Here is a 15,712-nt window from a genome sequence, read left to right as displayed (position 1 = left end):
AGCACTCATTCATCCATTTACCAATGACAACCTAAGGATAGGACGCTGAGCACGTGCACTCAACTTCTTTGGTCGACCATGGCGAGGCCTGTTATGATTGGAACCTGTCCTGTTAAATCGCTGTATGGTCTTGGCCACCTTGCTGCAACTCAGTTTCAGGATCTTGGTAATCTTCTTATAGCCTAGGCCATCTTTATGTAGAGCAACAATTCTTTGTTTCAGATCCTCAGAGTTCTTTGCCATGAGGTGCCATGTTGAACTTCCAGTGACCAGTATGAGTGTGAGAGCGATAACACCAAATTTAACACACCTGCTCCCCATTCACACCCGACTAGACATTAATGGGTGTGTGTTGAATTAATCTGAATTAAACTGAAGGGACAGCAAATTTACAAGCTGTACACTCACTACTTTACATTGTAGCAAAGTGTCATTTCTTCAGTGTTGTCACATAAAGAGATGTAATAAAATATTTACAAAAATTTGAGCGGTGTACTCACTTTTGTGAGATATATATATATATATATATATATATATATATATATAAACTCTTAGTTATTTTGACCCGTGGCATGATTGGCACTAGATGGTATCAATATTTCTGTAACTGGTGATTTCCTGGGATTTTCACACAAAACAGTCTTTAGGGTTTACTCAGATAAGTGCAAAAAACATCCAGAGAGCAGCAGTTTTGTGGGGAAAAAAACACCTTGCTAAACAGAGGTCAGGGAAAAATGGCCAGACTGGTTGGAGTTGACAGCTATGGCAATTATTTGTAATCAGCTTAAAAAACATCCCAGAATAAATGTTGAACTCTGAGGTAGATGGGCTACAGCATCAGAAGACTACTTCTGCCACCCGAGAACATAAAGCTAAAATTAAAGCTACAGTTGGCACCAGCTCACCAAAACTGGACATTTGAAGCCTCTAAAAATGTATCTTGATTTGATCTACTCTGGATAGTAAGCCAGTCACTGGATCTGAATCCAACAAAATACCTTTGGGATGTGGTAGAATGGTTGATTTGCATCAGGAATGTGCAGCTGACAAATGTGTGACTATTACACGATGCAATCATGTTAATGTGGACCAGAATCTCAAGGGAAGAAGGTCACTGATGCCTCAACTCTCCCTCATGCTATCATAGCCATCCAAACACTAAAAGGTGTGCCAACTATGCATTTAAATGTTTAAGAAAGCAAATGGGAAAGAGAAAGACCAACCTGTTAGTTCCAGTCCAGCAATTGGAAAGAAATTCTTAATATTATGAATCGCATGCTTCACCATTGCTAGTCGTATGAGGGTCCAGCTGGAAAAAAAAGCCCCAAAAAAACAGAATACGGTCATATGAAATGCATGATCATAATGCTTTAAATGTGTCATACTACAAGTAATACACAAATCTGCACACCTCATTAAGGAAGTACTTCAGAACTACTAGAGTGTTCATGCCAAATGCAGATGTTGCCAATTGAATTGAGTGCTGCTGAAATGAAAGCGTTCAAATTAAAGGAGAGTAGCTTTGGACAATAAATCGATGCATTTGACCTTTTTTGCCTGAAGTAAAAGTGCACCTCAATGCTGCATCCGAAGAAACACAACAAAGCCAATAAGAATTAGCTGACCTGCATCTGAATGCGTGTTTAAAAATGCATGTGAAGCACAGGTAAACACTGTATGTGTACATGAGTTCGTAGACTGTTGCCGATTTACACCTTGTAGTTAATTTTTTATTTAAATAACAGTTAAAATAAGGACTACAGAACATAAAATTTCTATATTTTAAGCTTTTATTAATTCCTTAATATATAGGCAGTCAACTCTATTAACCATTGATCTGTATGATGAAAAATCATAATCTGCGTGCTGAGTTTATAATCATATATCTACTCTTTTATGCCAACCATTTAGTGTTATAGCTGAACCAGTAAATAAAGAGAACCTATCAGAATGGCTGTTAGCTGACAAAGATAAACATCGTTTGACATGAGCCCTAAAGACTGTTGTCTCTTCAAAATATGTAGCTTTTTTTTTATCTACAAAAACTGGATTTTTGACTTAAAATCCTTTTCTCTTAAGCTCATTGACAGACGCAGATTCAATATCTTGATATCCGTAGGGTATTACTGCCCCCTACAGGAGTAGGACACTAGGCAGAAAAAAAGTTCTGGCTACACCTATGGGAAGTCCCAGGGGGTATACCCTCTCTCTCCCTGCTATAGGATGTCAGTTATGTAACAAAGCAGTGTCAGAGAAATCATACCAACCCAACTCAAAATAGAGGAGCGGGTACTGCGTCTGTCAATGAGCTTAAGAGAAAAGGATTTTACGGTAAGTCAAAAATCCAGTTTTCTCTGTCGCTCATTGACAGACGCAGATTCGATATCTTGATATCCGTAGGGACGTCCCAAAGCAGTGCCATAAATGAGGGGTGGGATAACAGAAAAAAAACCCAATTCCGAAGGCCAAACAGAGCCAACCAGAAGAACAGAGGACTCATCGAAACAAGAAGATGAGACCCACCTGAAAAAAACAGAACCCCCGAGGTAGACCAAAGGTCCCCTCAAACAGCAGCAGCAAAACCTTGCAGCCAAAAGAGGCATCCGCCTATGCCAGCACATCAACCTTATAAAATTTAGTAAAGGTATGAACAGACGACAAGGTAGCCGCCTTGCAAACCTGAAGCACCGACGCCTGATGGCAGAAAGCCCAGGAAGCACTAAGAGCCCGAGTAGAGTGCGCCTTAACAGGGAATGGAGGAACCCGACCCTTAATAGAATAAGCCTGCACCACTGTCTGCCTGATCCATCTGGAGATAGTCGCGGCAGACGCAGGCAACCCCTTTTTAGGGCCATCCGTGATCACAAAAAGGGAATCAGACTTACGAAAGGAGTCAGTAGTAGCCAGGTACACCCTGATTGCCCGAACCACATCCAAGGAGTGCAATGCAAACTCCTGAGGATGACTGGGCTTAGGAAAAAGGGAAGGCAACACAATATCCTCATTTAAGTGAAAATCGGAAACCACCTTAGGAAGGAAGGATGGATTCGGACGAAGAACCACCTTATCCCTATGAACCACCAGATAGGGGGAACGACAGGACAAGGCAGCCAGTTCCGACACCCTGCGTGCGGAAGTGATAGCCACCAAAAAGGCCACCTTCTGGGATAAGGTAAGCAGGGGAATCTCCCTAATATTTTCAAAGGGAGGTTTCTGGAGAACAGACAACACCAAATTAAGGTCCCAGGGCGGCAAGAGCGAGCGCACCGGAGAAACCAGGTGCCGCACCTCCTGGAAGAAATTCCGCACCAGGGAATGAGTGGTCAGTGGCCTCTGGAAGAAAATCGGCAAGGCTGAAACCTGACCCTTGATAGTGCTCAAGGCCAGCTTCTGCTCAACCCCCCGTTGCAGGAAGGCCAAGATCCGAGCCACCGAGTAAGAGCGTGGAGGAACCCAGAGGGACTCACACCACGCGATATAAGACTTCCACGTGCGATGACAGCTCTTTCTAGAAGTTGCTTTCCTCGCTTTAAGCAGAGTAGGAATAACTGAAGCGGACAAACCCCTGTCCAGCACCTGGCTCTCAACAGCCAAGCCATCAAAGCCAGCAACCGTAAAGCAGGATGGAAGATCGACCCCTGAGACAGCAGATCCTCCCGGAGAGGAAGTCGCCAAGGAGCGTCCGCGACCAGCCTGACCAAGTCGGCGTACCAGGCCCGACGAGGCCAGTCCGGAGCCACAAGGATGACTGGAATTCCTTCCGCCTCTATCCTGCGAAGAAGTTTCAGCAGCAACTTGAGAGGAGGAAAGGCATACAGCAGCTGATACTGCCCCCACGTGGGGCAACCAGCGCGTCTGTGGCGTCCGCCAGAGGATCGCGGGAGCGGGCTACAAACCTCTGCACTTTCCGGTTGAGCCAAGACGCCAACAGATCCACATCCGGGGTGCCCCAACGAAGGCACAACTGGTGAAACACCTCTGGATGAAGAGACCATTCCCCTTGATCCAAGGTCTGACGGCTGAGAAAATCCACCTGCCAATTTTCCAAACCCGGAATGTGAACCGCGGAGAGAGCCGGAACAAAACGTTCCGCCCAACAAAGGATGCCGGCCACTTCCACGGCCGCCAGAACACTCTTGGTGCCCCCCTGGTGATTGACATAAGCCACGGCCGTGGCATTGTCCGACTGAATCCGAACCGGGCAGCCCCAAAGACCCTCGGTCCAGTGAACCAGGCAAAGCCTGATCGCTCTCAGTTCCAATACATTTAATCGGCAACCTGGATTCTTCCAGGGACCAGAGCCCCTGAGCAGACAGCCTGCCGAGAACCCCTCCCCACCCGGAGAGACTGGCATCCATGGTGACAACTGTCCAATAGATCGTAAGAAATTACTTCCCCTGACTGAGCATCGGAGACCGAAGCCACCAAACCAGGGACTCCCTGGCCTGCTCGCTCAGCCGGATCCGATTGTCCAGGGAATCGGTACTGCCTCGAAAGATGCCACCATCAGTCCCAGAACCCTCATGCAGGTCCGAAGGGACGGCCAGTTGGTGGACAGTAACAGCTGAGTCACTGACTGTATCTTCTGGAGTTTCTCCGCAGGGAGAAACACCTTGGCAAAGGACGCATCCAAAGTCAGGCCCAGATAGTCCAGCCTCCTGGAGGGAACCAGGGATGACTTCTGCAGGTTCACAAGCCACCCAAACTCTTCCAAAGAGGTCATGGTGATCTCCAAGTTTGACAACCGAGCCGCATGGAGGAGGAGGTCGTCCAGGTAGCCCAGAACCGATATGCCCCGCTGCCGCAACAGCGCCAGAACTGGGGCCAAAACCTTTGTGAAGACCCGGGGAGCAGAGGCGAGACCAAAGGGTAACGCCACAAACTGATAATGGTCCTCTCCCACAGCAAAGCGCCGAAAACATTGGTGTCCTGCGTAAATGGGAACGTGAAGATAGGCATCCTTGATGTCTATGGAGGCCAGAAAGTCTCCCTGATGCAGGGAGGCCACCACTGTGCGAATGGACTCCATCTTGAATTTTTGCACCCGGACAAAAAAATTGACCGCCTTTAAGTCCAGAATTGGATGCACCTTGCCCTCTTTCTTGGGCACTGTGAACAGATTTCAGTAAAAGCCCCGAAAACGTTCCCCACAGGGAACCGGAACTACCACTCCCTGTTGTAACAAGTCCTGCACTGCCCCCAACAGAGCCCTTAGGCGATCTGGAGACAGTCGCACATTGGAAGGGAAGAACCGCACCGATGGAACTGATCGAAACTCGATCTTGTATCCCGACCGTATGACCTCGTAAACCCATTTGTCTTGAATCCTGGAGAGCCACGGGTCCGGGAACCGGCGAAGACGCCACCCCACCCCTGACCTGGGTGGGGCACACCTTCGGGCTGAAGCGGACTTATCCTCAGGTCTGGAAGGACCGGATTTTTGCTTACCAGACCAGGGTCTCTTGAAACCCCCCGGGGGGGGCCTTGGAGGACTTCGCCTTGTCACCCGCCCCGGAGGAGCGAAAAAACTTCTTGTGGGCTAAAAAGGAAGGTCCCCGTCTGCGACGAGGTTCCTTACCCTTCTTGCGCTACAGCGGAGGCAGAAAGGTCATCCTCACTATCAGAGGACACGGGGCGCGAAACAGCAGACCCAGAGGAGAGACCCGCATCAGCAGCGACTGGCTCAGAATCAGAATCTGAGGCATCAGACGAGACAGGGGTAGGCGGGGGATGCTTTTTAGCCCCCTGTCCCTGACAGGCCACCTCCACCCGGGACACAAACGACTCCAGGACCACCGAAAGTGCATCAATGGTGAGCTGGGGACCGGAGGGCCCTGCAGCCACCTCAAGGGGATCAGGTGGGGACACATGTGCAACAGGGTCCATGGTACACCAGGGGAACCCATCAGCAAATTATGACAAAAAAAAAAAAATTTTTTTTTGAAAATGTCTCCCAGTGCTACAGCGCCCCCCAGTGGCCAGGCAGTGTGCCTAGAGACCCCCGCAGAGAGAGAAGAGAGACCCCCAAAAGGCTCACCACCCGATGCACCAGAAGATTAAAGGACTGCTCTCAGCGCTGTCCGCATGAAAAGGAAGTCCTGTGGAGCGATGTTCCCGGGTCTAGGGAGGGGCTCCACCCCCTCACACGCCCCAGGAACTCCCACTGCAGCCCAGCTCTGAAGAAAAATGAGCTGGGTGTACCAAGATGGCCGCCACCATGCACTACACGAGGAGGCTACAAGAAAATGGCGGCCCCACGCGCTGAGGCGGGAAGGGGGTCCCCGGGGGCCCCCACCAACACCAACAGGTGATCGATCGGCAGGTAGGCCCTGGGGAGCCAGGGAGGAAGCCCCCCGCACAACAGCCGTCCGCACCGTCGGGACCCCCCACCCCCTTAGCGGCCTGCATACACTGCCAGCCACCCCACACACACACAAACACCCCGGGACACCACCGGAGGGGGGTGCACAGAGGAACAGAGGGGAACCCAGAGAAATTGAGGTCCGACTGTCCCAGGGAGGGGCCCGCGTCCACCCCAGAGTCAGCCATGAGGGAAAGGGGGAAACATTTACTCACCATACCGGAACAGAGCGGGCGCCACTCCAGACAAAACCCCTTGCCGCCCAGTGGGGGGGATGTCGGCCAAAAGGGACGCTGCGACTCGGTCGCCCACTGGTCGTATGCGACTCGGCGGGACGTTTAACCCAGGGGCCAGTCCCCGTCCAGTGGGACTATGTCGCGGCCGACCCAGTGCGGAGCTTGGGCCTGCACGCGCTCGTAGACCGGCTGGAGTGACCACTGGATCTCAGCATCCAGCCCGTCGCCCAGATCCGGCATAATTGCTTGTAGATCTCACAGGAACAATTCGGAGAAAAAAAGCTAGCTAAAAAAAGATCTAAAAAAACTTGCCAGGACCAGAGATCCCAGCAAGGAACTTAGGTCCTTACTCCTGACTAGGCAGAAAAAAAATGGATTTTTGTAAGAACTTACCGTAAAATCTTTTTCTCTTAAGCTCATTGACAGACGTAGTCTTCTTGATTCTCAAGAGCTGGGTTATGTTGTCTCCGCAGGAGTAGGACTAGGCAGAATGACAAAACGTTCTGGCTCCACCCTAGGGGGCAGTCCCTGAGGGTATATCCTCCCTCTCTCTGCTACAGGGAATCAGTTCTGTTTAAAGCAGTACAGAGAAATTAACCCAACCCAACTCAATGATAGAGGGGCGGGTACTACGTCTGTCAATGAGCTTAAGAGAAAAGGATTTTACGGTAAGTTCTTACAAAAATCCATTTTTCTCTATCGCTCATTGACAGACGTAGTCTTCTTGATTCTCAAGAGCTGGGACATCCAGAAGCAGTGCCACAAATGAGGGGTGGGATTGACAAAATCAAATCCAATCTAGTAGGCCCAACCGGTGCCAAACTAGAAGTTTTAAAGGCTCATTATAAACAAAGAATGAGACTAAAAGAAAAAATTTTCCAACGGAAAAAAAACCCTCGAGGTAGACCACTGGTCTCCTCAAATTGCGGCCTGCAAAACCTTGCGGCCAAATGAGGCATCAGACGATGCCATTACATCAACTTTATAATGTTTTGTAAAGGTATGCACCGACGACCAGGTAGCCGCCTTGCACACCTGGACCACTGACGCCTGATGGCGAAAGGCCCATGACGCACTAAGTGCCCGAGTGGAGTGCGCCTTAACAGGGAACGGGGGCTCCCGACCCTTAATAGAATAAGCCTGCACTACCGTCTGTCTGATCCATCTGGAAATGGTCGCGGCAGATGCAGGCAACCCCTTTTTGGGTCCATCTGGGATCACAAAAAGTGAATCCGTCTTGCGAAACGAGTCTGTCGTTTTCAAGTATACCCTGATCGCCCGGACCACATCCAAGGAGTGCAAAGCAAATTCCCGAGGATGACTGGGCTTAGGACACAGGGAAGGTAATACAATTTCTTCATTCAGATGAAATTCTGAAACCACTTTTGGTAGGAAGGATGGATTCGGACGAAGAACCACCTTATCTCTATGAACCACCAGATATGGTGAACGACAAGATAATGCGGCCAGTTCTGACACCCTGCGTGCAGAAGTAATAGCCACCAAGAAGGCCACCTTCTGGGACAACGTGGGTAGAGGAATCTCCCTAATATCTTCAAAGGGAGGTTTCTGAAGAACCGACAACACTAAATTAAGATCCCAGGGGGGTAACGGCGCGTGCACTGGCGGAGCCAGATGTCGCACCCCCTGGATGAAATTCCGCACCAAGGAATGAGTAGCCAAAAGCTTCTGAAAGAAGATGGCTAATGCTGAGACCTGACCCTTGATAGTACTCAAGGCCAGTTTCTGCTCAACCCCTTGTTGCAGAAAAGCCAATATTCGACTAATCGAATAAGACCGAGGACGGAACCCCAAAGGTTCACACCATGCAATGTAGGACTTCCATGTGCGATGATAAATCTTTCTGGAAGTCGCTTTCCTTGCTTCAACTAGAGTAGGAATAACTGAAGCTGACAAACCTTTGTCCTTCAGCACCTGGGTCTCAATAGCCAGGCCGTTAAAGCCAGCGATCGTAAAGCAGGATGGAAGATCGGTCCCTGAGACAGTAGATCCTCCCTGAGAGGAAGTCTCCACGGGACGTCCGCCACCAGTCTGACCATGTCGGCGTACCAAGCTCGACGAGGCCAGTCCGGAGCTACCAGGATTACTGGGATTCCTTCCTCCTCTACCCTGCGAAGAAGTCTTGGCAGTAACGCGAGAGGAGGGAAGGCATATATTAGCTGGTATTGCCCCCACGGGGCGATCAGTGCGTCTGCGGTTTCTGCTAGAGGATCGCGGGAGCGAGCCACGAATCTCTGAACTTTCCTGTTGAATCGTGATGCCAACAGATCCACATCCGGGGTGCCCCACCGTAGGCACAACTGGTGGAAAACGTCTGGATGGAGGGACCATTCCCCCTGATCCAGGGTCTGACGGCTGAGATAATCTGCCTGCCAATTCTCCACCCCCGGAATGAACACCGCAGAGATTGCTGGAACAAATCGTTCCGCCCAGCGAAGAATGCAAGCCACTTCTTTGGCCGCTCGGACACTCTTGGTGCCCCCCTGATGATTGACATAAGCCACGGCCGTGGCATTGTCCGACTGGATCCGAACCGGGCTGCCCTGGAGCTGCTCGGTCCAGTGAATCAGACAAAGTCTGATCGCTCTCAGTTCCAATACATTTATCGGTAATCTGGATACTTCCGGGGACCAAAGTCCCTGGACAGATAACTGACCAAGAATTCCTCCCCATCCGGATAGACTGGCATCCGTGGTCACTATCGTCCAATATATTGGCAGAAATGACTTTCCCTGGCTGAGCATTGGAGACCGAAGCCACCAAACCAGAGACTCTCTGGTCTGTTTGCTCAATCGTATCTGATTGTCCAGGGATTCCGGATTCCGATTCCATCAGAGAAGAATCTCTTGCTGAAGAATTCGGGTATGGGACTGGGCAAATGGGACTGCTTCGAATGAAGCCACCATCAACCCCAGAACCCTCATGCACGTCCGAAGGGAAGACCAGCTGTTGGACAGTAACAACTGGACTGCTGATTGAATCTTTCGAAGTTTCCCTACCGGAAGGAAAACTCTCGTCCTGACTGTGTCTAGAATTAGACCCAGATATTCGAGCCTCTGGGTGGGAACCAGAAATTACTTTTGCTGGTTCACCAGCCACCCGAATTCCTGTAAAGAAATCATAGTAATTTCTATGTTTTGTAGCAAGGTCTGAGGAGATTCTGCATGAAGCAGAAGATCGTCTAGGTAACCTAGAATCGATATACCTCTTTGGCGCAGAAGTGCCAACATAGGGGCCAACACCTTTGTGAAGACCCGCGGAGCCGTGGCGAGACCGAAAGGTAACGCCACAAACTGATAGTGGTTCTCCTCTACGGAAAAGCGTAGAAAACGCTGATGTCCTGCGAAAATGGGAATGTGAAGATAGGCGTCCTTGATGTCTATGGACGCTAGGACATCCCCTGGATGCAGGAAGGCTGCTACCGTGCGAACGGACTCCATTCTGAATCTTCTTATGTTGACGAAAGAATTGAGCGCTCTTAAGTCCAGAATTGGACGCACTTTGCCCTCTTTCCTGGGTATTGTAAACAGGTTTGAATAAAACCCTTGAAACCGTTCTGTCCAAGGAACGTGGACTACCACTCCTTGTTGTAGTAGATCTGTGACTGCTCTCCGCAGATCTTCTAGACGATCCGGAGATAGTTGGATATTGGAAGGGAAGAATCGCGCCGGTGGGAGAGATCGAAACTCGATCTTGTACCCTGACTTTATGACTTCGCAAACCCATTTGTCCGGGATTCTGGAAAGCCATGGATCCGGGAACCGGCGAAGACGTCCCCCCACCCCAGTTATGGGTGGGGGCGCACCTTCAGGCTTTGGATGGTTTATCTTCGGGTCTGGAGGGGGCGGGCTTTTGCTTGCCCGACCACCGACCCCTGACGCCTCCTGCAGGAGCTTTGGAGGACTTAGTTTTTTCACCCGCTGGACGAAAAAACCTCTTGTGAGCAGAAAAAGAAGGCCCTCGTCTTTGACGAGTTCCTTTACCTTTAAAATTTTGCAGGAAAAAAGGGGCTTTTTCCACCGGTGAGATCCTTAATGATCTCATCTAAGTTGGCTCCAAATAGACGCTCTCCTGAAAAGGGGATATTAGCCAATGCTTTTTTGGAACCTTGGTCGGCTATCCAACCTTTTAGCCACAGTGTACGCCTGAGAACCACTGCTGAGACTGATGCTCGCGCCATTAATGGAGTGGCGTCTAACGCCGCATCACATACAAACTGTAACCCCTGTATCATTTGTTCCAACAAATCTGATACCGCCTGAGGGACTTCTTCTAAGTCCCGGCGTAACCACTTGGTCCATTCAGTTACAGCCTGCGAAACCAGACCAATAGCAATTATTGGCCTGAAAGCTGATCCAATCAAGGAAAACATGGTGCGAGACATAGCTTCTATCTTGCGATCCACTGGATCTTTAAAAGACGGAGCGTCTTCTAAAGGAATAACCGTGGCTTTATTCAATCTAGCAATAGGTGAATCCACCACAGGTGGTTCTGTCCATTTCTTAATAAGGGTTTCCTCAAACGGATAACGCCTGTCAATGCGTTTGGAAATATTAAAAGTGCGTTTTGGCAGACGCCATTCTTCATCGATTGGATTGCCAAAACATTTGGGCAATGGAAAAACCTTTGCCACTTTGATGCGCTTTTTAGTCCCAAAAGGGATCTCAGTTTCAGCTATTTCTGATGGAATACCCTGTAACCTTAAAGTCTCTTGAACAGATACAATGAGTGCGTTTACCAACGCTTCCTCTCGGGCTATGGCAGATGCCGAAACATCCTCCTCACTGTCTGAAGAGACAGGACCCGAGACACCAATACCAGATGAAGTACCTGCAACTGCAGAAATAGGCTCAGAGTCTGAATCCAAGGTTTCAGATAATAAGGGGTTAGGCGGGGGTCGCTTTCTTGCGCCCTGTCCCTGACAAGCCACTTCCACCCGGGACACAAAAGTTTCCATAATAGCTGACAAAGATTCAATTGTCAATGGGGTGCTGGAGGATCCCGCAGACCCCTCGAGGGGATCCGGAGGAGATACATGAGTGGCAGGGTCCATGTTAATACAGGACACTTTGCCAGCAATAAACAAAAAAACGTTTTTTTTTTTTTTTTTTTTTTTGTGTCTCCCCCTAACGCAATAGCGCCCCTCAGAGTACCTGCTTCTCGATCCCAGAGAGAGGGACCCCCAAGGCTCACCAACCGATGCAGTGCAGTTTCCAACAAACTGCAGCCAGCGTCTGTCTTACACAGACTGGAAGGAGCTGTTTGCTTTTTCCCGGGCAGAAGGCGTGGCTCCGCCCCCTGTGTACGCCTTCCGGCGTTCCCAGCCCTCCACGAGGAAGCTGGGCTCACAAAACATGGCCGCCCCCATAGAAGAGACATAAGACTCCAAAAACATGGCGGCCGGCGTGACCCGAGGACATATATGTATTCGGTCTACGGAAAAATGGCGGCGGACCGCCGATATCGTCTTCCCAGCACATCCACCTGCACTCTGCTGAGAGGTGACATATGGATCTACAGAGATACACTGCACATAAGGTAGGATTATACCTCCTATGTCTGCTGTAATGTTACAGTCTGCTGGGTAGAGTGTTAGCTCTTGAACCAAGTCCACTTCCCACAAACACATGCTGTATTACAAGGGGGACTTGTAAGTGTCAGATATATACTGACCATATATGGAGGGGCCCATAATATATACTGCCTCATAAATGAGGAAAAAAAAAGGGAACGTTTTACTCACCATACAGAACCGACAGGCACCCTCTCTTCATAATACCCTCTCCACCGGGGTGGGGGTCTGTGGACGCCTCGACTCTCTGGTCCTGGCGTCCAAGCGAGCTTTAACTCGCAAAGTCAGTCCCCTTACTGGGACTCCGTCGCGGCCGACTCAGCGCACTGGTCTGCACGCGCCTTTTAGGCACGCGCCTTTTAGGCAGAAACCGGGGCGACCACTGGATCTCACATCCAGCCCGTCGCCCGGCCCCGCATACTTACTTGAATATGTCGCGGCCGACCAAGCGCAATGCCTGGTCTGCACGCGCTCGTAGGCCGGCTGGGGTGACCACAAGTGTCGCCCAGTCCGGCATTTTTGCTTGAAGATCTCACAGGAAAAAAACACTGGAGAAAACTACCTAAAAAATGTCTTTTTCTTAAAGAAAAAAAGTCTTGCCAGGACCAAAAGATCCCAGCAAGGAGCTTAGGTCCTTACTCCTGACTAGACAGAAAAAAACTGATTCCCTGTAGCAGAGAGAGGGAGGATATACCCTCAGGGACTGCCCCCTAGGGTGGAGCCAGAACGTTTTGTCATTCTGCCTAGTCCTACTCCTGCGGAGACAACATAACCCAGCTCTTGAGAATCAAGAAGACTACGTCTGTCAATGAGCGATAGAGAAAACTGACATTGTATAGCAGGGAGAGAGAGGGTATACCCCCTGGGACTGCCCATAGGTGTAGCCAGAACTTTCTGCCTAGTGTCCTACTCTTGTAGGGGGCAGTAATACCCTACGGATATCAAGATATCGAATCTGCGTCTGTCAATTAGCGACAGAGAAAGTTAAAATAAGGATATCAGAATGTACAATTCAATTTTTTTTAAACTTTTATTAATTCCTTGTCAGAATGGCTGTTATCCAACACATTTAGTTCCAAAGATTGTCCCTACATTGCGCAGGTCTACTCTGATTTAGAACTGGAATTGCTTTCGGAGGTTGCACAATAGCAGCCTGCAGCACTGTAAGCGAACTCTAGCTATGATGGATAACAGATGTCTTGCCAAGTTCTCTTTAACAGATAGTGGTTACAAAGTGATCTATCCATGCAGTTAAATAACATGAAATGCAATGGTCTAAGAATTATTCAGAGTATCTCAATGTCTCTCTGTCTGCTCTAAATAATTTTATTTCATATTACAGCTGTTTAAAAAAAGCTTACTTGTTTAAAGGTTTCTCTTTTTCTAAAGCGGCCTACAAGACAATTTTAGCCTTTTGATTTGTGACTCGAAGCAGAGGCGTAACTAGAACCTTCAGGGCCCCGGTGCAAGAAACCATGAAGGCCCCCCGGACCCCTGGCCGGGGCTCTTTCCTTCAAGCCTGGGGCTCTTCCTACTGATCCTGGGGCCCTTTACTCTCGTTTCGGGGCCCTTTATTACAGTCCCGCAGCGGGTCCCTTTCACAAGTTCTGCAGTGGGCCCCCTTCCTGCCATCTTGGGGCCTCCCTACGGGGGTGGAATGCCAGGGCCCGGTCGCAATTGTGACTTTTGCGATCCTGGAAGTTCACCCACTGGTGTCAGTAGTTTTTATTTTTTGGTATTTTAATTGTATTATTTTTTATCATTTTATTTTATTTTTTTTACAACGTCACTGGCTATGACTCTGTCCATTCAGAAAAGGAAGGAGCTGGTAAAGCATACAGAGGAACCAATCTCCTCCATTTTCCTCCCGCAGCTACAGGAGGAAAAAGGTGGACAGTGATTTCTCTACATGCTGGCGCCGCCCCTCCTATCCAGGTGTACAGGGGAGCCGCACAGGCCCCCTTCTTGGAGCATGGGGCCCGGTTGCAATCGCAACCCCTGTAGTTACGCCCCTGACTCGAAGTGTTTGTTAACCCCCCCCCCCCAAAAAAAAAAAAAAAAAAAGCAAAACTGGATCATGTTCCATTAAAGCATGTTATACAGCACGGTGCTTGTTCCATGTCATTTGGCCCCCTGTAACACCTAGCTGATCCTGTCTGACTATACCCTCTCCTCGGTAAACGGACCACGTTATATCATGGCTGCTGAGCCCTGGCACCGTGGTAAGTGAAAGTGCCTCCGTCATCTGCAGCCCTGCTCTCCTCTGTGCTCCTGTGTCCTCCTCCCCCCTCCCTACCTGTCAGCTCATACCAGTACCCCCCCCCCCCTCCTGCTGGTATCATAACTTATTGTTGTTACTACAATCTCCTCTGTTATAATAAATGCTGTGCCCCACTGTATGTGTTTTCTAAAAAAATACGCTAATACCTTATTTTATAGCGCCGATCGGTGGTCACGAGACCGGCCGTCTCTCTCCTCCTCTCCTCTCCTCCTCCTGGCTGACATCAGCAGGGGATTCTCAGCCCTGCCCGCTTTGCTGTCAGACCTGGAGAGCAAAGGGAAGGCTGGCCATGTGACCGCCAATCAGCCCTATAAAAAAAGGTATTTATTGGCGGATTTTTTGGAAAAAACATATAGTGGGGCACAGCATTTATAACAGAGGGGATTGTAGTAACAATAAGTGAGTTAACAATCACTTTAACATTTAATTCAGGATTTATCCATGACAATAAGCTTTACCAAGAATGCTCAGCTTTTTACTAAGAATGTTAAACACTGCCTGCATGTTTGTTGGCAGCCTCTGTATAACTGAGTAAACCAGTCAGTTTCCACCCTGCTAGGAAAGAAAAGAGAATGTCACCTTGTCTGAGTCACCCAGGAGTATTGTCTAATTTGATCTCTCTTGCTAGGTCTGTTTCAGTATAACAGCTGTTGAAGAACCTACAGACAATATATGTGATGATCTATTATGATCAGAATACCCACAATGCTTTGTCCAAGGGTTGTTCTGTCTTTACCTGCCAACATTGGCAACTGGCAGACTTTTGAGGAAAGAGGCAAACCGGTTTGAAAACCCTGTCTTGTGGCAGCACACCACCCATTCACCTTCCCATAAGCCTCAGAAGAATGTTGGTCTGTTATGAGATTTGTTTTTGGATCAAGTTTAAACATTCTACCATCCTCTAGTGCCTACAGGTACCTTTAAAGGGCTTCCAAAAATCATGTTCTCTGGCCTACAGCTTATTACCTTGCTGGCTGCAAGTGGTAGATATCAAATGTTCATTATTACCTGAATAAAAAGAAATGTATGTTTCTCTCGAAAATAATAAAACAAAATAGATATTAAACAGTGTACTGTATTAGCTTTTAAGGATATATGTAAGGTGAGAAATATGTAGAATAGAAATGCTGCTCTTTTGGATAGGTTAATTTCCTTCCTAAAACAACTAAACCTTTACATAACCACCACCTTAATATACTTGCTATCACTGAAAGTTGGCTAACACTTCTTCACCTGCTATT

General features: G+C 48.8%; 1 protein-coding gene across 7 annotated transcripts in view; it reads right to left on the bottom strand.

The window, feature by feature from the left end:
* Window positions 1-15,712, bottom strand: part of DMXL2 (Dmx like 2) — a 429,248-nt gene that overhangs the window by 67,192 nt on the left and 346,344 nt on the right. For all 7 annotated transcript variants that reach the window (XM_082252816.1, XM_082252819.1, XM_082252821.1 and 4 more), the window contains one exon: window positions 1,224-1,309. In XM_082252816.1, the coding sequence (XP_082108942.1) occupies window positions 1,224-1,309 (86 nt within the window). The remainder of the gene's footprint in view (window positions 1-1,223; window positions 1,310-15,712) is intronic.

The sequence above is a fragment of the Pelophylax lessonae genome, assembly GCF_965119305.1.
Source record: "Pelophylax lessonae genome assembly, chromosome: 4".
NCBI lineage: Eukaryota > Metazoa > Chordata > Amphibia > Anura > Ranidae > Pelophylax > Pelophylax lessonae.
The sequence above is the reverse complement of the archived record's forward strand: the minus strand, read 5'-3'. Positions and strand labels throughout refer to the sequence as shown.